The sequence below is a fragment of the Falco peregrinus genome, chromosome 4, assembly GCF_023634155.1.
Source record: "Falco peregrinus isolate bFalPer1 chromosome 4, bFalPer1.pri, whole genome shotgun sequence".
In the NCBI taxonomy this organism is placed as follows: domain Eukaryota; kingdom Metazoa; phylum Chordata; class Aves; order Falconiformes; family Falconidae; genus Falco; species Falco peregrinus.
In genome coordinates, this window is record NC_073724.1 from 119,014,421 (window position 1) to 119,041,351 (window position 26,931).

Genomic DNA, 26,931 nt, shown 5'->3' on the forward strand with positions numbered 1-26,931 from the left:
GGAAATTTTTTTTCCCCAACTGAGATTAAGACAACCTTGCCTGGAGGCAGGAGCTACTCACGGCTGCCCAAAGACACCAACTAAACAGGATTGTCTCAGAGCACACAGAAGACATGCAAACACTTCCACCTGAAAAGGGTCAAAATCCAGAAATCAAGGAGAAAGTCCCTCTCTGGCCATTTGAAATATGACCAAACGAGGTACAGAAGAGCCCAAGGTTTATTAGAATCAAGTCCACTCTCTCCAGCAGCACCTCCAGCTACATTTCAATACGAGCCTTTCCATTCAGAGCTCATTCTTCACTTTAGTGCAATCTATTTCAGTAATGCTGTTCAATGTTGCAAAACGCTTAAAGTAAAATTTCTCTCCTGTATCTTCCCAATTCAGCTACAGAACTGTATAGTTGACATCTTGGCATTTTACTCTCTGCTGACAGACAGATTGGGTGGGAGAAAAACAACATGAAAACACTAAACAAAAAAATCTGTTGCCCTGATAATACCTGGAGAATCCCTGTAGCTCTTCACATTACACTGCTTCCCACCAGCAACTCCACGTCGTGGACAGTCCCCTCCCAAGACTTGTGCAGTAGACTCCTGTTCAAGGGGAACATAAGCTTTTTACGTAGACATATGTTGCTTATTAGCTTGGATGACAGAAGGTGCTGGATGAGTAGCAATGCCTCCCTGATGAGGGAACACGGCATTTCCACTATCCATAAAAGTTTAGCAAATCCAGCCGTATCCCAGCCCCAAAATGCTGTAGCTGTTTTTCCAGCTGCATGCCATCTTTTTGGAAGGAGTGTGAAAAAGAACCACAGTACCATCTTGTGTGAAAGAGGATTTGGAGCCAGCAAGGCTGTCAGGCCTTCTAGCAAATCCTCTTGCCCAAACGTTCATATTTGGATCAATACGGGCTTGATGAACAATAAACCGAAGAGGCTGGGGAAGATACAGTCATTCAAATCAGGTTTGTAAAGAAAAACAACACAAAAAAGCCATTAAGAGAAGACACACACGTTGAGAGATACTAATCAGGTTTATTTTATAAATACAAATGAGCTTTCCCACAATTACCAACATAGTTTTACTGTGTAATTTACTATGGGATATTCTGGTTTTGCTGATTTTAAATACCTGGTCAAGCAAGGATAAGACAATGCTGTTGTGCTTGCTATAAAAATATAGTGGGATATGATCTTCCAAAACTAATATTCTCAAAAATCTTAGGAATTCCTAGTGAGGGAAAAAGATTGCAATGAAATGTTTGCTCCACTTGAAGACATTTGCAGACATTTAACAGTGTCACAGCTGTGCAGGAACTGAAAGGCTCTTGACAATTTAAAGCACACTGATTTATCATCTCACCTTCAAACCCACAGTTTATTTCTCTCCCACTACGCTATTTTCAAAGTAATTGGGGGTGGGGGGGGGGCAGTGAATAAACACAAAAGAAAACTATGAGGTGGCTGCAGTCTGTACAATCCCCCATCCTCACAGCAACGAGAAGGTTGTCAATGCTTTAATTAGCCCTACGATGCTGTCCCCCTTCACACCACCTTCTATATAGAAAGTGGTAAAAAGTGGGAGAGAGACACAGGGACAATTTAAGGCCTACTGAAGATACATCCATAGAAAGCCCATCAAAGAAGCTTTGTGCGACAAATGCAGAAATCAACCATCATGTTTGACACATTAAAGAATTACAGGGCTCAAACAGGAACAGCAACACAACATCTGGGATGAAAACTAGACTTCATTTGGTCGGGTGCAACCTGAGAAAATGCACAACTAATAAAAAAATTCAAAGTCTCACTGATGCTCTACAAACCTAATTTCACGTGTCGCTTAATTGCACTGAGATGCTCCATGTTTGCCTAAGAAACATAGCGACTCCACAACTACTCTTTGGGTTGCTTTGAAAAGTCACCACCACTCACACAAGCTAATGCCTTTCCGTTACAGAGGAAAACACTCTGTTTGTGCCTACAGAGGGTCTGTGCTGCTTTGAGTGTGCCAGATCCCATCCTGCAAGGTGCATGGCTGACTCAACGTTACCAATTTTCATCCAAAATTATATTAAAAGATACAGCCACAGGACAGAGTATCTTACACCTACTTCATTAATAAGCGCTGTGCTTCCAGGTGTTTATTTCACCCTCTCTACAGCAAACCCTAGCAAGAGCTTCCTACCTATCTCTTCTCAAAGATGGCAGTACTTCAAGCTGCTGCAGCACTTCCTTTTGGCAAGCTTTCCATATGGTTGGAACAAGGAGCTTATTCAGGGTAGAAGATACTCATGAACATGTCCAACTTCATGCCCAAGTTTGCACCTGAAATCACACTCAGCATCTTAGAGAATCAAGGTCTCTGCTTCCGAGTGCTTCCATCTAGCACATCACACCGGGACAGACCAAAGACAACAAATCACTGTAGAAAGGCTCGATCCAAAAACTCCATTGCAGACACAACCGTTAAAAGCTAACAGAAGAAACGTGAATATAATTTTAATACAATCATTAAGGTGTTACCTGGAAAAATGCATATACTAGAGAAGTGCTATTATGTATATTGGTTGTCACATACACATCTTGTTTTGACAACATAGTTGAGATTATACATATCCACATTTTTAAAAGTTAATTTAGGCTAGCCTTACGGTTTAGTTAGGAAAAAAAAGACTAGGTGATTGGTTCAAAAGAAAGCATAGACCAGGGAGGGAAAAAAAAAGCCAGGCATGATGAAGTGTTTTTTATTGTGCTATATATTTTTATATTTGAGAGCTCACAACGGAGCCCAAATTCTTGGGTATACAATATAGAAAGCAAGAGCAATGAAAACCAAACTGAAACAAATACCAGGAATCACAAGCAGGCTGCAAATTGCTTTCTCATTAGTGCAGCTGAACACATGTGCCAGTGGTAACCTACCTAACAGCAAACCGCACCTCCAGCAAATTGCTGGAAGTTTCTTCCTTTAAAGTACAGATGGTTAAAAGGATATTAATTTAGATGAATAATGTTAAGTGCCTCCTTTCTACAAAGGGTGGAGCGATTCCACAAATTTGCCTAATTCCAAACTGCAGACTGCATTTTCAGTCTGGACTTTCAATGAAGAGGTCTACGAAGTGCCTCACAGCACGCTGTCCCTGTCAGATACCTTAGAGGGTGGCAGCTGAACCCCGCTTCAGTAGTGCATTTGTTAGGTCTCCACTGACGAGGTCTGTGCCCAACCAAAGCGTGGAACAGTCAGGCTGAGATTTTTATATGAAACCTTAAAGACAATTCAGTCCTCAAGGCTTCTACTGGTAGGAACAGAGTATGGAGGAAAGGCATGTGTGCATGGGGAAATCATTTCTGATTAATCAGGTGCAAGGAAACTGCAGATATCACACAGGTGCTCGTTCTCTGGCAAGTTTACATCACCAACTGAAGACCCATCAGTGCAAACTAGAACTTCAAAGGCTACAGAGCACAGCCAAGAGAAAGCTGTCCAATTATAACAAATTCATGGCATTTCTGTAACGCTGACTACATTGCTCAAGGAAACACAGGAGTACATGGGAGAAGGTAAAGAAGTCTTACCATAAATGTACTTTTAAATTAACATTTTTCTTCTGAGAAGATTAAAATAAATTTAAACTCTAAATAATAATTATGAAATAAAAAAATATTCATAGAAGGGCCTGATCAACGCTATAAGTTGTTTCCAGGAAAGCCTTTATAAATGGTTTCCAATGCCTAAAAAAAAATCTCCAGCAGATTATAAATACCAGATGTAAGAGGACTGGAAGCAGATTCAAAATTTACCTGGGCTGTGAATATACCATGACCGTGTGTTATCGTGCTCAAGTCCATTTGTCTAACCATAGGAATAGCTTTAGGGTTTTTTGTTATAATTAATATAAAGAATAAGTGCAATTTTATCTCTATTCCAGACCACCGATTTTACCTCAATGTCTGCTATCAAATCCCTGTCCAAGCTCACTTGTCCGAACTTTTACGCGGTCTGCGGAAGCTGGACATGTTTTCATTCAGTGCATAGATCCTTCGAGAGAACTCCTCAAACTCCCCTAGGACTTGTTCATCACACTCCACTGCCACAGCGTGCTCCACTGGGATGGAGTTAAAGTCTTCTAGCTGATCTCCCATGCTGAACCCCGTTGCTTCCATCCCCATGATCTCCTCTGCCTGCTCCACGGTGCAGCAAAGGACAGGGTTGAGTGAGGGTCGAAACTCACAGGGCTGCTCATTGCTTGCAGTGCCAGAGCACTCGCCAGGCAGAAATGCCCCATTTATTGCACTAGTATGTCCTAGACAAGACTCCTGCCGATCTTGGGTATTGTTTAGGCTCCAGTTTTCTCCATTTAAACTGCTGCATAAGTCCTCGCCTTTCTTGGTATTTCCTTTTGAGGAGTCCGCAGAGGTATCCAAGGAAGAAGATATCGATCCAGGTTTTTTATCTAACTCTCCTACATGGGCTGCGATGGCAACAGGCTGTGTTAAAGCAGAGTTGTAGCTAGGAGGAGGAGTTTTGTACTGTAGTCCTTCATTTCCCGTGCTGGCTCGTTTTCGGAGTCCTTTATCTGGAGAGGGAAGCCCACTGGAAAAGCCAATATCCAATCTGCTGAAGCTAGAGCTCTGTCTCTTTGGAACAGGAATTGCACTGGATGTATGGTGTCGATCACTATAAAAGAAGGAAAGGATAAATCACAGCTGTCAGGCATGCTCATGAGCAATACAGATGTTTAACCAAAGGCTGAAGCAATTATTTTATCACAACTACAGGCTTCGTTTGGCCAACTACTTGCATCCTAAAGTGCTAAAACCCCAAATGTGTTTAATGCTGTATGAACTACAGAAGACACCCCAGAGGACAGCTTTACTGAAAACTGGTAAGATCATGTAAGAATTTTTACAAAGCTCTACATTCTGAAAAGTCAAACACCCAAGAAACCACCATATTATGTTAATTTGTACTGTTAACACCATTTTATAGGACCAAGCTGTACTTTATGAATTATTACTGTTGACTGTATATTTATGTATTTATGGCCTGTATTAGGCCATCATAAACTCTTCAAAAGTAAGTAATAATGGCCGAATCCTCTAAGAGCAGCTTCTTCCAATGGTGGACTTTCCCAACTGCTGCACAAAGGAGGAAAAAAAACCCCCACACACTAATGTTGCTATTTGTAGAGGATGATTTTTGCCAGTTCTTCTGCTTTTCTGTGCCAATCATTCAAATGTCAATCACTGTTTCTTGAGGAACATGAACTAATCAAGCTTAATTTACAAGTTTGATTTTACTATTTAATACAGTTCAACAGACCACTTACACTGTCTCAGGATCTATAGTGTGGAACATCCGCTTTATGTCACCTGGGGTGTGCTATGTGAATTTTCCTTCATCAGCTTAAGCCTTATCCAAATATAACCACTATCCTTTATGCAAATAGTATGTTGTACATTAACTTAAGCAAATGGTTCATTTTCCTTCCAAATTAAAAAAAAAACACCACACCCAAAAATACAACTATTACTGATCTGCTGAATGTATTAACTCAGAGATTCAACTGCTGTCAGTATGAGTCTCCTTCATTAACTCAATTTAAAAGAAACCCCTTCTACTCAAGGCCTGATACATTTTGGGATCTGTCTTGCAGGGCAAAAAAAAATAATCTTGGAATAGCAGTTATGAGTAATCCCTAGCTTGAATCCTTTTCCACATTATTTTTCTATTTTTTTCTCCCCTTTGTAAATAGGATAAGGTAGAGCGCAAAAAGTCCCTCTGTGAAAAATAAGCATCCCCAAGGCAGGGCAGTGTAGCGTACTACTGCTCTTTTAATTTCCTCTCCCACCTTACCTCCTCCTAGGCTGCCCCTTAATACATGCGTAGGGCTTCCTCCTCTTCCATAAAAACCTCAAATTACCTTAAGCAGAAATTGCTTTTCAGAATTTACAGTTGCAGACAGTGAAACAGAGAGATAAGCACCACACATGCAGCTAGCCACGAAAACATCAACTTTCTTCTTAGACTTCAACAGATGCTTCAGACCTTTTTAATGCAAACTCTGCACAGCATTTGCAGCTTTGTTTGCAAAGGTTTGGAGCATTCTTAACGGAGATGACAAAACAGAAAGCAGTTATGTGCCACAGATGCTAAGAAGTGCTGTATACATAGTCTTGGAGACTAGCCCTCAAGTCCCTCACTGACCAGAGACTTGAAAATACTTCCATTAACCCCTACACAATCAACCATTTATTTTTCAAATGATGTAATATGACAAACAGAAGAATCAGAGGCAGGACACTTGTGAACTTTATTTAGGCAATGTGCACTGCAGACATTGGGGATGGGCTGTTTTCCCCTCCACCCCCCACCCCCCACCCCCAGCTTAGTGCTTTCTGCCCTGATTCAGAAAATGAATGAATACTTTGTATTAATTATTGGACTAGATTCTGTTTATCTTAAATCTTAGCTAAGAAACATTTTCACATTTCCTCTAGGTTTGCTGAATCTTCCTTAACAGCGAGCACAGGAAAAAAATAGAAGGCTACATTTTCACCTTTAACGGCAAAACGAGATATTTTGCTCTGTATCAAGTGACTGGAAACCTTACAACTAAATTATAAGTCTTAGGAATTTACTCAAGTTCCAAGATATGCACATATTAACAAAGCCAGATATCCCTCAATGCACTTCTCTGGGTCCAAGGGCCCATCCTCCTATGTTTACAGGAACTAATTCCTATTCTTCACAGACAAGTGACAACTGATTACTACAGACCACTGTTCAAATTATAAGGCATTTTCAATTACGTAGATGGTGCTTTTCAGTGCAAGATGTCTAACGTCTGCTGCCTTTCCCGTTCCAGATATAGATATGCTGCAGAGCTGAACTATCTCCCTTTCTACTTGGACAGGATAGCATGTAACATGGTGATCTGCATACCTTACCAAAGAGATGTGGCAAGATGCATGCCCCACCTTGAGACACAGAAACAAGGACAAGCAGTGGCTGCGTGCAATGGAACTGGGCAGTAAAGGCCTTCCTCCTCCCCCTTTCCTTACAAAAACTAAGTCCGAAGCACAGGCTGGGACCAGTCTTGCTATTAAGAGGAGTCTAAGCCTGCCACAAGTCTCTAGGAGTACGCAGGGGAGCCTCCAGGCAGGAGAGCTATGAGCTTTGTGCTACAAGGGCTTGGATACGTGCACTACCGTGATCCATCACTTTGACTCTAAATGCAGGAGGCTCAAAAGAGAGAGAGAAGCAAGAAGGAGAGGTGGGTTCTGTGCTCAGTCTAGTATTTTAGGTTGGGGAAAAAAAAACCCAATTCTGCTGCTGAAGTTCGCTTTGGTTTTTTGTACTGTCTTGTCAATTCAAGATCCAAAGGGCGACACATTTGCCTTTTGCAACTCTAGAATAAGCTGTATAAAACATGTTCCTGCGTCTGCACCTATGTGACAAATCAGTTGTCTAATACCATTTAACACAGTCAGGGTGTGCAGTTCAAAAAGAAGATGGGCTGTGTGAGAACGCCATTCTCATACAAGCTCCTTTTCAAACTCGAAGGCCATTTATTGCCATCCCTTTCCAAAAGAAATGGGTGGTTCCCAGAACTGATTCCAGTATTACACCCCCTGCAACAACGATAAAAAACATTCTGCTTGGTTTCAATCAAGATATCAGGGGTGAGCCAAATGGGAATATATTCCTGCTGAACCGGAACTCAGGAGGGCTGCAGATTCCACAGAAAGAACCCCATACATCTGAAATTAAAAAAGCAGGACTAGGAATAACACAAGATGTACAGGCAGAAAAGGGTAACTTCCTTCTCCCCCATGCACAACAGATGACAGATGCAAAGATGTATCATGTTAGTTCTGTAGACAGTTTGGGTCTATGCTTACCAAGGGACAGCCGAGACAGCTGGAACAGTCTACATGCTAGCTGCAGAACTTATGGCACAAGACAGTTGTATCCTTTGCAAAGGAAAAGAAAAGTCTGACATCAAAGAGTCAGATCTGCAACACCCCACAGAGCAGCAAGGGCTTCCTGTCTCATATCTAGACGCAATGACAAAAGGGCTTTATAAGAAATTCTGCCATTTCTCTGGATTTTATTCAATCATCTAGGTTGAAACAGGCATTTAAGAGATTAAAATCTAATCCAGGAAGAATTTAAAGCTGTAGCTTCTTGATCTAAGTACAGATGAGTGTTTCTTAAAATAGTCACAAGGCTATCTACTCTTTACACAATATCTTAGTGATAAAAGCCCTTGCCTGAAATGTAAGCAGTCAGAAGAGGGTCCAGAAAAGTTACAAACACAGTGGCCTAAACACCAGCCTATAGACAGGTTTGGAGAGTGCCCTCCTGTTGAATACATCCCCTTGCAGCACATGATGCAAGTTCTCACAAAGGTAAGAGCCATCTCAGAGGAGGAGGACATGTAGGAAAAGAAGAACAGAAAGCAATCCTAGGTTTATCCTAGCTCCTGAAGTTGGAGAGGCACACTGTCATGCAAAACAAGTAATTCTTGGAGAGATCAGACTCAAGGCAAAGCCTCTTCACCACTGGAACAAGTAATACCTGCTACTCCTGTTTGTTGTGCTGGACTATGCTTCAAACTTGCTCAAATTAATTTCTCTTAGATCAGATTCTTTAAAGGGCAAAGACTGAAGTATGGCATAAGACCACTTAATTGGCAAATGCCAAATTACCTTCAGCAAGTGCTGATCAGCCTGATCTAGGCACAACAGCAAATTCTCTATTCAGCAGCAGAAAGAAGCAGCACCAGAAGAAAAATCTAAGTTGGTTTACTCAAGACACATGAAAACTGTGGCGTATAATCAGCTTGAGAAAAGCAGCTTTACAAAGTGTTCTGGTGGGCATATAAACTTAAGCTCCTCCTAAAAAGAAATGAGCCTAAATTCCTTTGTAAATCTAGGCCTTACAGGCAAATGGGTGAGAAATTAATTAGTTTGCAGAACCAGGAGATTTTTTAAAGAGCCTGTTATGACACGGCTATTCAAGCTAACACTTATGTATGCCTGAACAATACCTCTTTAGTCTAGCAGCCAAAAAAAAAAAAAAAATTAGTCTTCCCTTCCTTACTAAGTTGAACTGGCAGAATGATCTATACTAAGTGATCTAACAGCCTAAACATAGCAGCAACACAAAGCTAAGCTCCCTCATCTACAAAATAACTTCCCAGTTAATAGAGTGCATAAGGCTGCCCTATAGGGCAGTAAAGCAGCAATGATCTTCATTAATCATGCAAGCATTCAAACTAATTAATTAGAACAAAAAGCACTTGCAGCCAGGTTCCTTAAGCTACATGCAATGACATAGACCTTACTTGAGACTGCAAAACCAGGTTTCAAGCTTCTGGGAAGCTTGAAGGGAAGATTTCTGAAACCAGCCATTGCTGCCAATACATATGAACAGGATGGGTTTAGCTTTAGTCAGAAATAAATACAGGGATAAGAGCCCAAATCTGAGAAAGCAGGAACAAAGACAATGGAATGGCTTAACTGTTTATCAAATATTATCTAAATCATTTAGATAAAAGTAAATATACATGAAGGACTTTGGAAATCAGCTGCCTTAGAGTTCGCTGCCTAGGCTCCTTCCACAGTTACCGGACAGAAGGGTGGGTAATACCCTATTGAGAGTCATTTATAATCAGTAGGAAAGTCACCCTCCCAAGACGCCTGATCTTGATCACAGGGGCAACCTAGGCATCTAGTTTAGGCTGAGCAAGGAGTGTCTAGAAGGCAAACATGAGAAGATGAATAGCTCTCTGCATAGTTTTAAGTACAACAATGGTCATAATCTTGCAGGCAAGTAAAATAAAACCAAAATGGCTCTAGGTACAGTGGGTTAAGCAGTTAAGTCAAGGGGTCTCTTCCTGTTCCATCACCTTCCTCCAGGTGAGGATGCCATGTCACATTAAGGTCAAAAGTTATGTTTACAGAGGCACAGAGTTCAGAAATACTAGGCTGCTATTAATCTTCATGAAAAAAAAGCAGCTGATGGAGGGTCTCTATTCCATTTGCATTTTCCTTGGGGAAAGTTTGTACTGTTACCAGAATCCATAGCACTGCATCATGGCAAAGTCCAGAGAAAGAGACGTGATGCTTTTATCAACTCTCACAGCTCATGGAATTAATAAAAAAAAAAAAAACATATTTAAAAAGGAAGTTAGATGAAGTTAGAAAACTATCATCCAAATTCCACGAAACTTTAAAGGCTGTAAGGTATTGTCACCAATGAAAAGAGTTTGGCTTGCAGGAGCATAGTACATTCCTCTAAGGTACAACCTTGACCCGAATTACTGGGGTTGAGCTGGTTCAGCTTCCAGCCACAATTACTTGGTCAGTCTTCAGAGACAGCAAACAGGTGTGGACACCTGTCCAAAAAGAACAGCCTGCAGCTAGTGGAGTATAAAAACTGATCTGATGAACTGTCATCAGGCCTTAATGACTTTTAGTCATCAAGCTGGATCAGACCAGAACCAGTTACATATAGGAGTATGTATAGTACCTATCAGGAAGCAGGATTTATAAATAAATAAATAAATAAAAAGAAGAGAAACCTCAGCTCTATTGGACATTATAGAGAGAGAGTAACATCGTCACCAATCTCAATGTTTCAATTGCATCCAAATCTCAAAAGCCAATTCATAACAGTCTAATTTCAGCTGTAAATTTTACTGGCAGCCAAATTAGAAAGTAGCTGTTTGCTCCCCAAAATACTAGTTTTCACTAGTTAATAAATAGTCGGTTTGGGCATTCGGACAGACCTAAGGCACAAGACAGACTCCATGCTGTAAACAGGCAAGATAAAGGTAGGATACAAACATTTCTAAAGTTATTTTCCTAGTGAATGGATCCTGGTTGCAATCTGTTTGCACTTTTGATAAAAAGAAAAAGTTTCTTCAGTCAGATTCACTTGTGATTATTTAATCTGTCTGCAAGGGGCTCAGAGAAACTGTAAAGCAGTATGAGAGACAGAATACAACTCACAGGCTCAAATATGTATCTTTTCTTCCCCACAAAATGTTTCCTCTGAGGAACATTACTGGATCACAGCTGGTCAAAATACTAAATCTTGATTGCCTGGCCAGAATCCAAAATCCACAGCTACAGCTCTTTGGTATGAGAATACTTAAAAAAAAAAAAATAACTTAAACACCATTTGATCTTTTTTGTTGCAAACTATGACCTCATGGCAGTAAGAACGCTAAATGAAGGTGTTTAAGTTGGTTTATAGCCATCTGAAATGTTTGAAGCTCCAAGCGCAGCTCTGAGCCAATATCATGTCAACTGTGCTAAAAGCAATAATAGTTTCTCACCTTCTTAGAGATTACTGGTTAAATAACGTACAATAGCAACAGGGCTGCAAAGGGAGGCTGCCAATATGAAGTTAAGGTGAAACTGCATCTTTTGGCAGCTAAGAAATTCTGACACAAGCTTTAGAAGAAAATAATCTTCATAAATTAAGCTACCAGAGTTTTTTTAACTCAAACATTAAGTTTAAAGCTCCTCTTGAATCTAGCAGTATATGAATCAAGACATACTTCGAAACACAAATGTAAGCCTTGGCACACAAGTATTTTTGAGCAAAGCTTTTAAATGCAGGCTCAAAAGGACATCTCCCCGACTACAGACGTGACCTTCTAAAGGAGTATCTCGTATTTGCCAGCATTAGGTAAGCCTATTGTCTAATCTATTCACTAGGAAAAAAATATATCTCCTCACTAGACTGCTCAAGTTTGCAGTGTGCTCTTTACTTGCCACTAATAATCACAAATACTATCCCTCAAAAGTTACACCGAGTGAATAAAATTAAGCTGAAAATAGGAGAGAAAATGAAAGAGTCTCTTGATTTCATGCAACCATGATTAAGAGTCTGACTTGTGAAAGGTAAATCTGAACATGCAAAAAGGAATAAAACAACGTTCAGAACGTACAGGCTACATATAAGTAGAGATTTGGTCTCAAAAAGCTAGAATAAACTGCATGCTCAAAAGAAAGATTTTAAGAGAAAAACTGCATGGGGCCTTTTGCATCAGCAAAAGCTAATCTTAAAAACAAGCTGCTTTTCTGGAAGCCAGTGAGACTAAAAAAAACTGGAAACAGAGAATTACACCCAAAAGGAAACAGAAAAGATTTGAGGGACCACGACTGAGACAGTCTACATCAACAACAACTTTGTCTCATCATCTTTCATGTTAAGTGTCAACGTCCAGATTTGATATCACAAAAGTAAGTTTTTGCAGTTCGGCAGCTTTCATAACAGTGTGCAGCAACCAAGATCTGTCTTTTTTTCATCTATACACAGTACAAATAATATTTTTCAGTATGGGGAAGGGGGAAGAAAAGTAAACACAGCAGAATATAGGTGCCAGGAGAGATATGAAGAGGGAAGCAGAGCCTGTAGACCTGCAAGCTTGCTGCAATAAATCACGCACACTGGGATGTGAAAACATGTATTAATCATTTAAGTGTCATGTCTGAGAAACCAAAACAACACAAATCTCACCAGGCAGAGGGAGTGATCCAGGGAACCTTGATGCAACGGCACTGGACTCTGCAGACCTTCAACAGGGCCACGGGCTGGCCCGGAGCTCCAGGCAGAACATGGAAGTTCATGAAAGCCTGAAGCAGAGACTTTAAAGATAAATTTGCTCCAATAAAACTATGAAATAGGCGGGCTCTTTCACAAAAGCTGTGGGGTTTTTTTGTTTGTTTGTTTTTAATCTGAAGGGGTAAAGAAACTATTTTGTACTCTAATCTAGGCTGATGGTTAGCAGAGAAAGAGGATAAGCCTGAAATAACTATGTTTTTCAGTTACCCTGAATATCTAGGGGATTCAATCCCATTCCAGACGGCAGAGAAATACAGATGTCTCCAGTTAAAAGCAAAAATGAGAACGATGCATGGGCTAGGAGTCCAACAGACAACCAGTCCCATTCAAAGAGAAACTAAGCACTGTGTATTGTATTTTAGCAGCGTGATTATGATTTGACAGAACTTAAATTCAGCAAAACCCAGCTACAGTGCTAAGAAAGGAAACTGAAGACCCACAAAACCAAAAGCAAACAAACCAGGCAGTGCAAGCGAAGTGTAGATAAGAAAAACCCATTGCTGCCTCGTATGTTCCTGCTCTCATCCTGCAAATTAAGGACAACCTGGAAATACCCTCTGCCACAAACCGTAGTCAGCAAAGTACCAGATGACTCCCCTATAGTACCCTGAAAACAAAAAAATCCTTCAAATCTTCATTTTAACAGCTGGTAGCTTTTATGCTTGTTTAAATATATGTTATCAGATATCATCCACAAGACAGTGGGCATTTGTACTCTGCTACGTATGTGCTCAACTGCAATGCTCGATTATGAAAGTCTAGCCAGTTCTTCCTCTTGAGCTAGACTCCCCGTAAAGCCTCATTTCCATTTATATTATTAGGAAATACTAAGAAGCATTGTTTAGAATCATTAGCCTTTAAAAAAAAAAAATCAAAAATGAACAACTATTCATACAAGTTTTGGAGGTGAGAAGGAAATGAGGCATAGACATTCATGGCGGGGCGAGGAAGAAGGGAATGTGATACTCCCAGAGAACTATGCTTAATATTTCTACATGTTTTGAAATATTATCCAGCCAAAAAATGTGTTTTGTCTTCCTAACGATTGTGTATCACCTATAGGGAAAAAAACCCCTGGTTTTACGATAGCAAAATTTCTAAGGCATAACTGAAGCTTCCATTATCAGTACTTGAAAGTCAGCACACACCAGAAGGGAAGCACAAATACCTGCATTTTGAAAATTACTCCCATTTAACATGTCCCACAGTCATCCCACCTCTGATTACTCCAGAGCAAACCAAACATCATCAACCTGCACCCCCCTCCCACCCTACTGACGAGTACACACAAGTGCTATAGAATTTACGGTTTCGGTATTTTTGTCCTTCATTCTCAGACTTGCTTAGGGGACCACACATCATCTTAGGATTTTTACATCACTATGATGGATACCACACAAAAATCTCACAGTAATATCTTCCCGATGAAGAAAGCTTTTCTTTATGCATCCTGCTAGTGGATCAAAAGAAAAGCAGGGAGAATCTTTTCAGCTGTGTGTGAAATTACTGACAGAATAAAACGCACAGGGGGCTGAGCTTCCTCTTCTCCAAGCCTGTTTACTTCCACTGTTTTGTTGGCAGAGTTGAATTTCCATCAGGCAACGCTTTTTACAGTATTGCTAAAAGCTGATACTTTTTCTACGCCTGTATTTGTTTTCCTTTGCCAAGACTCTCCTCCCAAAATAAGTGATCTGGACACTAGTTTAGAGTTCACATGGATCAGCATTTCTGTGCAAGGAATGAAAGGTAACAAAGCCAAAGAGGGACACAGAAGCAGGGGCTGGTAAGAGCTGTGGCATGATGATGTCCATTAGGATTTCACCCATTGAAGCAGAATTTTTGTCCCAAAGGTCTGATATATTGAGCTGTGCTACTCTGCGGCACTGACCCTGTTTGAAGCCTGATCTTTTCAAATGGAGCAACAACAGAAAGCTTATTTTTGGTTTTGCCTAGAAGGATATGTGATCTTGTATTGTCTTTAGAACCGATGAGTTGTTCTTCCCATGTTCTACATATTGCAGGAAAAAACAAAAAGACGACACTTTTACAGCTTAGCAACATTTTAGGACTCTACTAAAATATAGCAATAAGAAAACTGTTGGAATAGTGAAATCCTTTAAAAGTTGCAGAAATGGCTACACGAGAGAAGGCTGTATATCAGCAGTTTGCCTGTTGGTTTTCAACCCAAAACTATGCATCACATAACACTTTCCGCATTCATTTCAGGCAAGTTATTTCATCACTAAAGAAATCCACCTTATGCTATGCTGCCATGCAGAGCACGCAAGAGACTAGTCTGCATTACGCTAATAAAAGCTCTGCTACTTCTGCTGGTTTAACATGTAAGGAATTCAAATATAATGAATAGCACTAGAAAGTTTTAACTCCACTGTTAAAGAAGGGCCAGTGCCACAATGTTCAGTGTCATTTCATAGCAGATTTAAAGATTAGTTCAAGGTTGGTTTGAGTCTCCCCTAAAAGCCATATACTAGCCCCCAAAAATTAAGGTTTGGCTATTAATGTTTTGTAGTTTGTTATTAGGAATAACTACTTTCAGTTAGAAAGACTGGAAGCACTCTGTCACCACGATTTAGCATTATATGTGCCAGAAGGAATTATTTCTCAGACCAACTGAAGCAATGAGGGAGTCCACATCCATCACCAGAGCGTCTGGCAGCAAAACCTGGTAAGGTTACCTCAGATGGGATGATACTTTCAATACCTTGGAGTATCCAGGGTACCTGCATGGGGCCAGGTATGACGGAGGGACCACACAAGACTTGTGCAACTTTGAAGCAGGGAATAATTAACCTAGGGATCCTAAAATGGCACAATGCTATGTTTGGGTGGGATTCAGGCACACAAAGAAGGAAGATGAGAATGGAGGACAGAGTAATTGCTTAAGCTAAGAGGCTGCATGCACATACACAATTCAAAGATCTTAAATTTAAAAAGTAAGAATACAACTCATGTAACACCTGCAGAAATACACTTGCTAGTGAATTGTGCCTTCTGCATTTACTGAAGTTTATTTCAGTTTAAAGGAGAATTGGTCAAGCCTCATGCTCAAACCACTGCTGCAAGATAAGCCTACATTAACTTTAGTCATATAATATAGAAATCAGAAAGCTGCGCTGCCATTCAGCAAGACCTGGACAGCCTGGAGAGTTGGGCCAAGAACAACCTCATGAAGTTCAGCAAAGGCAAGTGTAAGGTCCCGTACCTGGGGAGGAACAACCCCAGGCACCAGCTCAGGCTGGGGATGACCTGCTGGGAGGCAGCTCAGTGGAGAAGGACCTGGGCGTTCTGGTGGGCAGCAAGTTGCCTGTGAGCCACCCGTGTGGCCAAGGCAGCAAATGTTACCCTGGGGAGCACCAGGAGGAACACAGCCAGCAGGCTGAGGGAGGGGATCTTTCCCCCCTGCTCTGCCCTGGTGAGGCCACCTTTGGAGTGCTGTGCCCAGTGCTGTGCTCCCCAGTTCAAGAGAGACAGGGAGCAGTACTGGACAGGGTTTAGTGGAGGGCTACAAAGATGAGGGGACCAGAACAGCTCCCTGATGAGGAAAGGCTGAGAGAGCTGGGCCTATTTAGCCTGGAGGAGAGAAGACTAAGAGGGGATCTTATCTATGTCTACAAATACCTTGAGGGAGAGTGTCAAGAGGATGGGACCAGGCTCTTTTCAGCAGCTATTTTTATTAGCAGCAATTACAATCAACACAATTTGTGTTGATTGTTAGTTCAGGTTCCCATGCAGCTCACTTGAATTACACGTTTAAAGCAATGGGAAGCCAAGCACTGACAAGGCTAAGACCTGTCCTGCTAAGGCTGTTACACCTTTCTACCCTCCTAAACTACTGTATTACAGAAGGTCCACGTGCAACCAACCCTTAGACAAAGTTCTTAGAATGATTAATTCACCTCCCTCTAGCAAAGAGCATTGTTTTTCAAACAGTCACCTTCCCCCACTCTGTACACCTCTGAAAAGTGGTGCGGGCCCTTCATATGGAAGATGATACAATGAGCAGAAGAAAATTATGGACATTTACACTGTATTTTGGAAAAGTCACAATCTTCACGCAGCATGCTTAACTTGTGGTAAGTTGCTTGCTTGTGAAAAATTCCTACATCTAAATTTTTTGTAGCATCAACCTCTATTCTTTTTAATTACAAAAAAAATACTTACCATCTAACCATTAGCCCAAGCTCCATGAAGTTTTTCAGGTTCGGAAGAGTTTGCCTTAGGTCTGGAGTACTCAGCCCATGTTGATATCTAAGCTACAAGAACAGAAAAAACTACAATCAGCACTGCTTTCCAAAACTCAGATTCCAATGAATACAACACTATGGTCAGTTAATTCCCCAGGTTTTCAAAGAAAGTGTAGAGTAATCAAGCAGTTCCAAAAGATCTATTCCCCTTACAGAAATGTTCCATTTAATACTCATAACCTCTTTTTAGCAAAACCCACCCAAGAACCGCAACAAAATAATCAATCTACTGTTAAACCTCATTATACTTTTTCCATTTCCTATCTGCAACAGGAGAGCAGCCTCACAGCTTAATAAAAATATAGCCTTTAAGTGAAAGGACCAAATTTCAACACTACGTTCTATATTCACTGATTCAAAAACACTTATTTGTGGACATCTGTCTTTCTGAATGTATCAATGTATGCTGGAATCAGTAGTGGAATTATTACAGTAACATAAACTAGTAAAAATACACACTGTCACACAACTAATCTAAATCTATGTTCCTTACACAGTTTACACGAACATTTAAACTGCTGCTCTTATTCTCATAATTAAACCCAGCATTCAAATAAAATGCCATGTAGCTAAGAGAAAGGCTTCAAGCACTGACTTAACTTTATCCCAAGTATTAACTCCTATGTGGGTGCAAATGTAAATGAAAGATCCAACACACTGACTCCATGCAAACCACAACTTCTTTTACCCTCAGATTATTAAATGAAGTACAGATGACATAACTGCCACTGCTGGCAATTATAAACTCCTTATTTAAGAAGTCCTCAAGCTAAAAATGTCTCTGAAGAAAACGGCACAGGGAAGGGAAAAAGTCCATCTGTCTTTCAAGATTGAATCTCAAAACTTTAGGGAAACTTTTCAGGGAAATTTATCCCTTGTGTGGTTAAAATATGAAAAAAAAAAAAATCCCTGAACTCCAGTTTCTTTAAGACTACCAGAATGAAGCAGTATCAACTTAATACACAGTTCTCTGCAGATGTTAACACCCTCTACAAGTCACAGTTGACCTCCAATATGCACATTCACCAACTGCACAAACTTGATACCACACAGAGCTACTTGCTGAAACATGGAACAAACCCAAAGTCAAATTTGCTTTTTAGAATTACACACCTGCTTCCATAACTCATGAAAGTATGGTGTACGCAAGCATCCTCAAAGTTAGAAAGACTGATTTCTGACTTCTCCCAAACAACAGGCCAATCAGTTTTCCACAGAAAAACACTCTTGAAATTGGGAATGATTTCTATGTTTGTCTGAGTTTTAGAAAGAAAAATTGCTTTGGAAGAAAATCATCCTCAATACTGTAGTCTGCAACAGGAGGCCATTTATTACAGTTTATTATTTCCATATGGACACAGCCAAGTCATACGGTGGGCTTGGATTCATATTTTCTGCTACAATGACAGAGCCTGGATTAAGACAACCACACAATATAAATTACTAAACGATCACCACATTCTCCTGATGGGATTACAGTGGATTTGGTTAACCAAGGAACTAGCCTGAGGCAAAAGAAATAAAAAGAAAAAAACACAAAATCAAAAACATTACATTTGTTCCTCCTACTACAATCAAATGCTCACAGAATACCCCTTTTTTTAGTTGTCCTTAAATTCTAAAGTTTCAGAGCATGAAAAGAATTGGATTAAGGAATCCCTCTATTTCTAACAGCCAAGAAAAGAGGAATGCATGCAAGACTCATATCAAAACATGAGCAAAGCAACTGTTTCTGCTAAAACACATTTCATATTGCAAATAGTAGAGATGCATCGTAAATCAAGTTATGATGGAAGTTTTGTGAAACCTCTAGAAAAAAGATTTCATGTTATAAATTTTATTCTGTTTTGGCTTTCTAACCACTTAAAAACAAAGCAATATTGCCTTATGTGTCTGGATCAATACAAGTTGATGATGGTGTATTTATAAAACAAACCTACAAGTAAATCAGAAGCTGCTGAAAAATTCACCTGCCTTCTAGTGACAGGAAAAATATAATAATAAAAATAATCAGTTGAAGCACCAGAGCCATGAGTTACTTTCAGGGTTTTAATCTGGTTGCAAAATTACCTCCCCATCAATGCAACAAGGTTAACTCCTACTTCACAGTGGTCTGCAGTAGTTCCACATACCAAGAGATATCTAAGTCTATGAGTAGAACCCACTACACATGCTGCACATGGCCGGGGGGTGGTGGAATGAAGAAAGATTTCTCTTTTACTTAAAGGAGCTGAACTCCTCTTCCTCCTACTCTTATCCTCTGGCAACACTGCATCATTAGTAAGGAGGTGGGGTTTTTAACCCAAACCATAAAGCATTTCTCACACACCTTTCCCCTTTCCTGAAGATCAGTACTCTTTAACAGCCAGCACCAAACATACAGGGACATTTACTCCATCTCATCCAATAAATAAGACACTGAATAACAGTAATAACCATCACCTGTGTGACCTGTTACAGTAGGATACAAGTACCCTTTAACATTGAAATCAACTTTAAAATAAGAGAAAAATGTAGGGAGAAGACAGCTGCTTTGTTCATGAGACTTAAAAGGGCAGAAAAACAAAACCAGAAAGAGAAGACCTTGGGGGTGCTTGTGGATGAAAAGCTGGATATGGCCTCGCAACGTGAATTCACACCCAGAAAGCAACCCATGCCCTGGGCTGCATCCCCAGCAGCATGGCCGGCAGGGCGAGGGAGGGGGCTCTGCCCCTCTGCTCCCCTCTGCTGAGACCCCCCCACAGCGCTGCGTCCAGCTCGGGGGTCCTCAGCATCAGAAGGACACGGACCTGTTGGAGCGGGCCCGTCGGAGGCCACGGAGCTGGTCAGAGGGCTGGAGCCCCTCTGCTGTGGGGACAGGCTGGGAGAGCTGGGGCTGTGCAGCCTGGGGAGGAGAAGGCTGCGGGGAGACCTTAGAGCAGCTCCCAGTGCCTGGAGGGGCTGACAAAAGTTGGAGAGGGGCTTTTTACAAGGGCCTATAGTAAAGGAACAAGGGGGAATGGCTTTAAACTGAAAGAAGGAAGATTTAGATTAGATATTAAGAAGAAACTTTATACTGTGAGGTGGCAAGGCATTGGCACAGGTTGCCCAAAGACGTTATGGATCCCTGGCAATGTTCAAGGCCAACTTGGATGGGGCTTTGAGAAACCTGGTTAATGGAAGGTGTCCCTGCCCATGGCAGTGGGATTGGAACCAGATGGACTTGAAGGTCCCTTCCAACCCAAACCATTCTGTGATTCCATGACCACGTGCCGTCTTGATTCTCCTAAGAAACAGAGTTCAAATTTCAACTGTTGCTATTAAACACCACTCATCTCCACCTGCCTCACACTAAGTTTCCAAAGGAACCAAGTGACATTTACAAAAGCAGCATTTTATTTAAAAATTAGATTGCTCCTTCAGGATATTACAAACCCAGCCATCCAAAGAAAATGTGCCTGTTAGAGTGAACAAGTGTCCAAGATTTGCGTTCACATTTATGACCACGTATTCTCCATAGGACTGTGAGTAAATAATTAATGATGTTTAAGTAATAAAATATTAATTGCCATTTCCTTACTAATATTTAGTTCCTATATACAGCTTTGTTTTCCCAAGTGCTGTGTGAAACTTACTTGATTGAACAAAAACATAGTATACATGAACTGCTAAACAAATAAGCTGAAGATATCAGACACTTCAGACAGGAGTCTGAGTCTGTTCTCACACCAGTTACTAGCAACACTTACTCCACAGAAATAAGAGGTAGAAGATGAACTATTCATAAAATAGAATGCATCTCAAGCAAGAACTTAAGGGTACTGATATTTGGGGGTGGGGGGTGGGGAAATCACACTATAATTTCTTTCAATTACACAGATTCCTTTACTCATCTCAAAAAAAGGACATTTCAACATTTTACTGTCTTTGATTTCTACGTTAACTGTTATTGCTCACTTAGAGATGTAAAGAAGTAGTTTAGCCAAATGTATCTTTAAGTACATATTCATGTTTCTACAAGATTTTAGAAAACAACTCTAGATTAAACCAATTTGATTACTTCCCGAGAAAACTTGTATCCTCAAGCCTCTAACACTACAAATCCAGTGAGATAAACTTAAGAATTTCAACATTATGAAAAGACTTTGAAAAGAGGATAGACAGTAATTATAACTGTCAGGAGGTAACTGTCTAGACTGCTTTTGTAAAATCTGATTTTTTTTTTTTTTTTGTTCTAAGACAATTTCAGGAAGTACCTGTACAGAAGAATCTGAAGAAAGAGGAAATTATGTTTATATTAAGGCCAACTCTGACTCTTAGAAGACCAGCCTATCATACTAGTTAGTATTTTATGTTGTACTTAGTATTTATTCCAACATTACAGAAAACCATAAATGCTGACATAAACTGCATTTAAAACAATGGTTCTCAGAGTGAAAGGTAGATTTATTCTTAAGACTTGTATTAGCTATCTAACAAAATATTTGAACAATTTCCACCAAAGACTAAGAAAGCTGTCCCAGCTAACACAACCACAGTACTAGCTGTAGGTGAGGCATGACAAACAAAGTTAACTCCTAACAAGTCAGGCATAATTGGTTTAGACTCTTTGGGAAGAAGAAAATAAAAAAATAGAAACTGGAACAACTGAATATCTATCTGTATTTCCTTTTGTGCAATGGTTTGAACTCAGACTGGAAGTGTCAGTCCTCAGCAGTGGATCACCTCCAACCTGAGCATCTCTAGACCACTACTGCCATCCAAGTATCTTCCAAGTATTTATTTTGTCAGCTAGGCTGTTAACTACTTAAGCTTTTATGTAGTCTGACCTGATTTTCATTATCACCTTCCTAAAGGTAACAGTTCCACAATAAAACATTAATTCATCAAATTATGACAAACATAGCTATGTCATTTGTTAAGTAATTCAAATACAAACCTGCAAAGGCTCCGTTACTCTCCTATAAAGTCCGTAAAAGAAGTATTAGGACTATTGAAGTTTTTCAAATAAGTTGGCTTAAAAAGAAATCATTTAGCCATTATTTCTAGGTAACATCAGATTGTACCCAAGATTAAAACTAGAGCTTTTGCCACTAAGGGGCTGCCTCTTAAGAAAAATAGTAGTATCCTGCGTTTATGTGCAAAAAAGAATAGCCCATTTCCTATGCTAATTCCTGTAACAGTATTTAATGACTAATGGTATACAAGTATATACATTTACTTCCAGCCAGAAACCACAGAGTACCTGGACTGGAATATCCTTTTTGGGGAGCACAGAATGACTCCAATTCTGAACTCATCTGTTCATCATTTACCATATTGTTTCCCCATCCATTTTCATCTTGTTCTAAGACATGTGGAAGCAGCCTTACAGCTCAGCCTGTTAATAAGATTCAAAATACCAGCCCCTTCAGTACATGTTATGCGTAATACTCAAGTCTACACTGAAGTGTCCAGCATTTTTGCACTTCTCTTAGCCTCTACTGCAGACAACTGGTCCCTGATGTTGTAGCACCGTCTGTATCTACACAAGAGGTGGACCCAACCCAGTACTGCACTATGCAAGCTCATGTACTGTTAAGGCAGTCAAGAACAATTTTGAATTATTTTCAATTGAATGAGGAGTTTTTCTTGATAGCATCAAGCATTTAAAAAGGACATCTGCTCCACAAATGTGAAAACCTATAAACAAAAATAGAAGCTGAAGTGTTCTTTCAATCAAGTTCGCAGCATTGGTTAGAAGCCAAACATTTACATAAGGTTTTCAGAGGATGTCAAGTACTGGGACAGAAATATAAAATTCAAGTTTTAATAAAATGACATAGTTAATTGTTTTACAAGATCCTGGATGACTTTTCAGAGTATGAGGGAGCACTGGCTGGGATTCAGATGACTAAGCACTGCAATAATGAAAACAGAAAGTGTTGTTACAATGCCTGTTGCTATATAAACAACCTTGGGGGATCAGTGAAATAATGCCTGCTGCTATATAAACAGTTGTGTGCGTTTATACCTTTTGGGGAAAATTATAAAATTTTAGATTTGCACTCTTAACATGTTGCTTGCCTTTGTTTTATTAAAGCTAGCTAGTTGTTCTAGCTCTGAACAGCTACATGGGTTTCCTGAAAAACCCTTAGGGTACAACATTAGCTAAACATGTGATATCAGTTAGCTCTTTAGATAACGCATCTCAAAGCTAAACATTTAAAATTAATTTTCATTTTTCATATCTAAAAGACTGTCAGTATACACCTATCTCAGTGTAAAAGTAAATATAACCAAGGCTTGCTTTTTTTTTTTTTTTTTAAGCTTCTTGGGGAAGTTGGGGGTGGGTGGGAGGGAAGCAACATAGCAAGCACTGTGATTACAGCAAGTCTTCAAGTCCTCAGTCTTGCTTTCAGAAGGAGCAAATACAGAACTGCCACAGCAGTGACAGCCCTCACCCAAACAAGAGGAAGTGCTCAAATACACAGCTATTTTTATGGAAATGCTGACTTGTTATTGTGATATGCCAATGTCTGCCCCTCTCTCTCTCAAGTGGATTTCAAGGTTGTTCAGAGGTCCACCCTGGTAAGCAGATGTTTACTTTGTAATTCTTCTAAGGGTACTAAACTAACAAGAAAAACAAGTTACATCAACATCCTTGAAGACCCATGTCCTTCATTAATCCATTAGGCACAAGCTTTAAAGTTCCTCAAGCTGACCCTGCCTGCCTAGAGCCTTCATTAAGTCCATCTCAAAGGACCCGGATCACAATTTTGCTTTAGCAATAACAAGTAAGGCATACAAAGAGCAATCAAGGCAGTAACTGGAGATAACTCTGTTTTAAGCTGTCCCTTCAAAGGCTGCTTCCAATTACACCATTATTTTTAAAACATGTGTCCGATTCCCCCCCCACGTACAAGGCAGAGGCTGCTATAAGACACATTTCTCCTACTTTGCTCTGTAACAGTCACAACTAACAGTTGAAATACTGCAAGTCACTGGTCCAAGACACTCAATAGTACAGTTGGGAAATGTTGGTCTCTACATTATGGCTAAGCATCTGCACACAGGTCTGCACAGAGCTCTAAATGATTCAGTTCTCACAAACTGCAAATGCCTATGTAACTTTTTCTCACCACTGGTTCCTCCTACCCCAAGAACAGCCTGTCTCCTCTCTCCTCTCAGCCTGGGGAATTTTAATTCAATTCCACCTGAAAGGTAGTGGAAATTCATGCATGAAACCTAAGTGCATCAGTGATTCAGCAGTGACCAGGGAAACAACACACTCATCAAATAACAGCTCTAATTCCCTTCTACCTTCTTTGATTTGCCTTAGCACTCTATTTAGCTGCTGCTTCCCCTCACATCCACCAAAATGTGAAGTCTGATCAACATTAAAACACAGCAGCAGCCTGGATGCTAATGCTCAGCAACTTGTAATATTCTGCCAAACATTTACGAAGTAGTTTTCTTCCAATTTTTAAAAATGAAATGTGATAATAGGCAATATTTAATACCAGATTTTGGTTTCACAGCAATAGTGTTTATTGGAGATAGACCATAAAAAAATAAGGAAATAGGAGTACGTGCTTGAATACATGCAGAACACACTGTAGAACTAAACATTTAGATGAGCCAAAAGCCGCCTTTCCTCCAGGACTCTCTCATACATATTTGTGAAACCTTTCCTGAGTGTAAACACAATACCTCTCCAGAGAGGTGTCTCAAACATCAGCCTTCATGGTTTGAGTCTGGTGTCTCACTACAGATATGGGAAGCCACCGTCAAAGACAGACTGGGGGAAACAGCCACTTACATAGGTAAAGTATTCCTGTAAAATTTGGTGGTTAGTGGGCTTATTATAAAAATAACATATATAGGCCCCTTTGCCCATAAAGGTGCCTCTCATATACCATGACTATTTTACAGAAAGAACATTAAAAAAAGCAATTTAGAAGATAAAGCAGTTACTGGCCTCAAAAGCTTCCCCTCTTCCCCAGTAAAATACTCAAATAACTAAAACCACGTTTACTGTTCAGCCATAGTCTTGCTGCATTATAGCCTGATGAGATGAAACCATACAGCATAACCTTTCCAGGTTCAGGTCAGAACTTTTTAAAATGGCTCGGTATCACAAAGTGATGTTTATTGGATTATAAGGCATGGGCACACTTACTTCCCATGACCTCATTCATCCTGAGCTTTTTGTATTAAAAATCATTACATCAGGCACAGAACAAAAAGGTCAGATGTGCAAAAGCTAGGAAAAAGATGTCACATTTTGTAGCTCAGTCTTAAACATGACATTTTCTTTATGCATTTAGCTCCTCAAGTATAATTTTGCGCTGCATGAGAACATTTGAAGTTTGCTTTTTACCTATTTACACCAAAAGGGCAATAATCTCAAGAGTACACAGGTAGATACAGAGAACTCGCCCACCGTGTCCTAGCTGAAAATCAAGAGTGAATACAGCACAGAGCCCAAGCTCATCAGCCCGGCTGAAAGACTGCATGGCCACACCAGGGTCATTCCATCAGTTCAGGTGGAAGTGTCATCTGCATAAGCCTATGAACTCCTTTCTGCTGGTGATGAGGTTTCATCATCTGATGACAGTTCAGAACAATATAGTAAAGTTTCCAATCAAGGCTTTGGAAGTTGGTATATGGTGCTACTCGCACTTCATACTTCTTTTTTTTTCATTACCGTCGTATTTTGATAAATCCACACCGAAGCCTGGCAATTTTCCCTTTTGGCATCAGTCCAGCTTTACCTCATACCTTAAGATGATACAGGAGAGGAACCTGCAGAAGTATTTCAGTGTGCACAAAGCACTCCATGAGGTACTGCAACACAATCTTTCAGCTACTTGTTCTTTCATACTATGCTAGGAAAGCCCTTGTTTAAAAAAAACCTAAACACCGAGCTTTTGGCAGTTTTTCTAAAGTATTCATTCAGGTTTGTAAAACCTGCTCCTTCAGGTGAAAAGGCTCTTGTTTTGAGAAAGCATTACTCAAACAGCAAGTGATCCATTCCACACCACAGAGCCCACATGTAGAAAGAATTTGGGGATTCTCAGCTCCCAGCCCCATGTTTCACCTAAGCTGCTTCCCAGGTATCCATTACGCTACTTTTAATGGGCAAAAGAGATTGACTTCTAGAAAAGATGAGATTTCCAATCAAACCGGGAAACCTCTCATTTGAGGAGTATAGATTCAATAGTTTAGCCTGTGTAAGACTTGCTTCCTATCACAATAACACCATCATTCAGAACACCAAATGGCACTAAGACACATCAATATTGGAAATTTTTTCTCATATGATGGACAGTATTTCAAACTTAAAAGCTGAGGTCAGGGAGCATTAAACCAAGGTCTGTTCAGCAATGGCTTTCCTAAAAACAGCTAGCAACTTACATTGGCTAAATAGAACCAGAGCTTGTTTTTTTCTAGTTACACAATATTAAGAAATATTGACGTGAATTATGCACAAGGCCAACAGATAGCCCCTTTAGCATCTCCAGTCTCTTGAAAACCAAATTACTTCAAAGCTCTGGATTTCCAAGCATTATGGACTAATCAGAAAAGTAAATGAGCCAATACTGGAGACCAACTTGCTTTAAACGTCAACCACAGTATATAATAGGTCTGAAAGGCATTTATGGATAATTAAGCAGCTGTCACAACCAAAGCTTTCAAAACAGGATTTGTACCCTGATGTGCCAAATCCTATGCATAGAAGTATGACACAAAACCTGCCTCATGGAACACAAAGCATACATATTAAAACTATGCAACAAGAGAACAAAGCATGTGGGTGGATGGAGAAGTGTAAATTACAGCTCAGAAAAAAAAACCCACTACAACAAAACAGAAGTCACAGCTTGTCGCTTGCTAATGAGAGAAGATTGGTTTTTGTGCATTAAAGTAAGCGAGGTTTCAGAAAATTATGCAGTTTAACTTGTTGGGGGTTTTTTCTTACACATTAAGAGATGGCAACACAGCAGAAAGCAAGAAGGGTCCTGAAGAGACAGGCTCACAAAGGAGGTCCA

The 26,931-nt window shown here is 40.1% G+C and overlaps 1 protein-coding gene across 4 annotated transcripts in view; it reads right to left on the reverse strand.

Moving 5' to 3' along the window:
• Positions 1 to 1,019: 1,019 nt before the first annotated feature.
• UVRAG (UV radiation resistance associated) overlaps positions 1,020 to 26,931 on the reverse strand; it is a 100,319-nt gene continuing 74,407 nt past the window's right edge. For 3 of the 4 annotated variants that reach the window (XM_027777872.2, XM_013305704.3, XM_055802003.1), the window contains 2 exons: positions 16,836 to 16,927; positions 1,020 to 4,685 (listed from right to left, as the gene is read on the reverse strand). In XM_027777872.2, the coding sequence (XP_027633673.2) occupies positions 3,983 to 4,685; positions 16,836 to 16,927 (795 nt within the window). In that variant the 3' untranslated portion in view covers positions 1,020 to 3,982. Of the gene's footprint in view, positions 4,686 to 12,548; positions 12,665 to 16,835; positions 16,928 to 26,931 lie in introns of all 4 variants that reach the window. The other variant, XR_008746849.1, reaches the window with a different exon arrangement.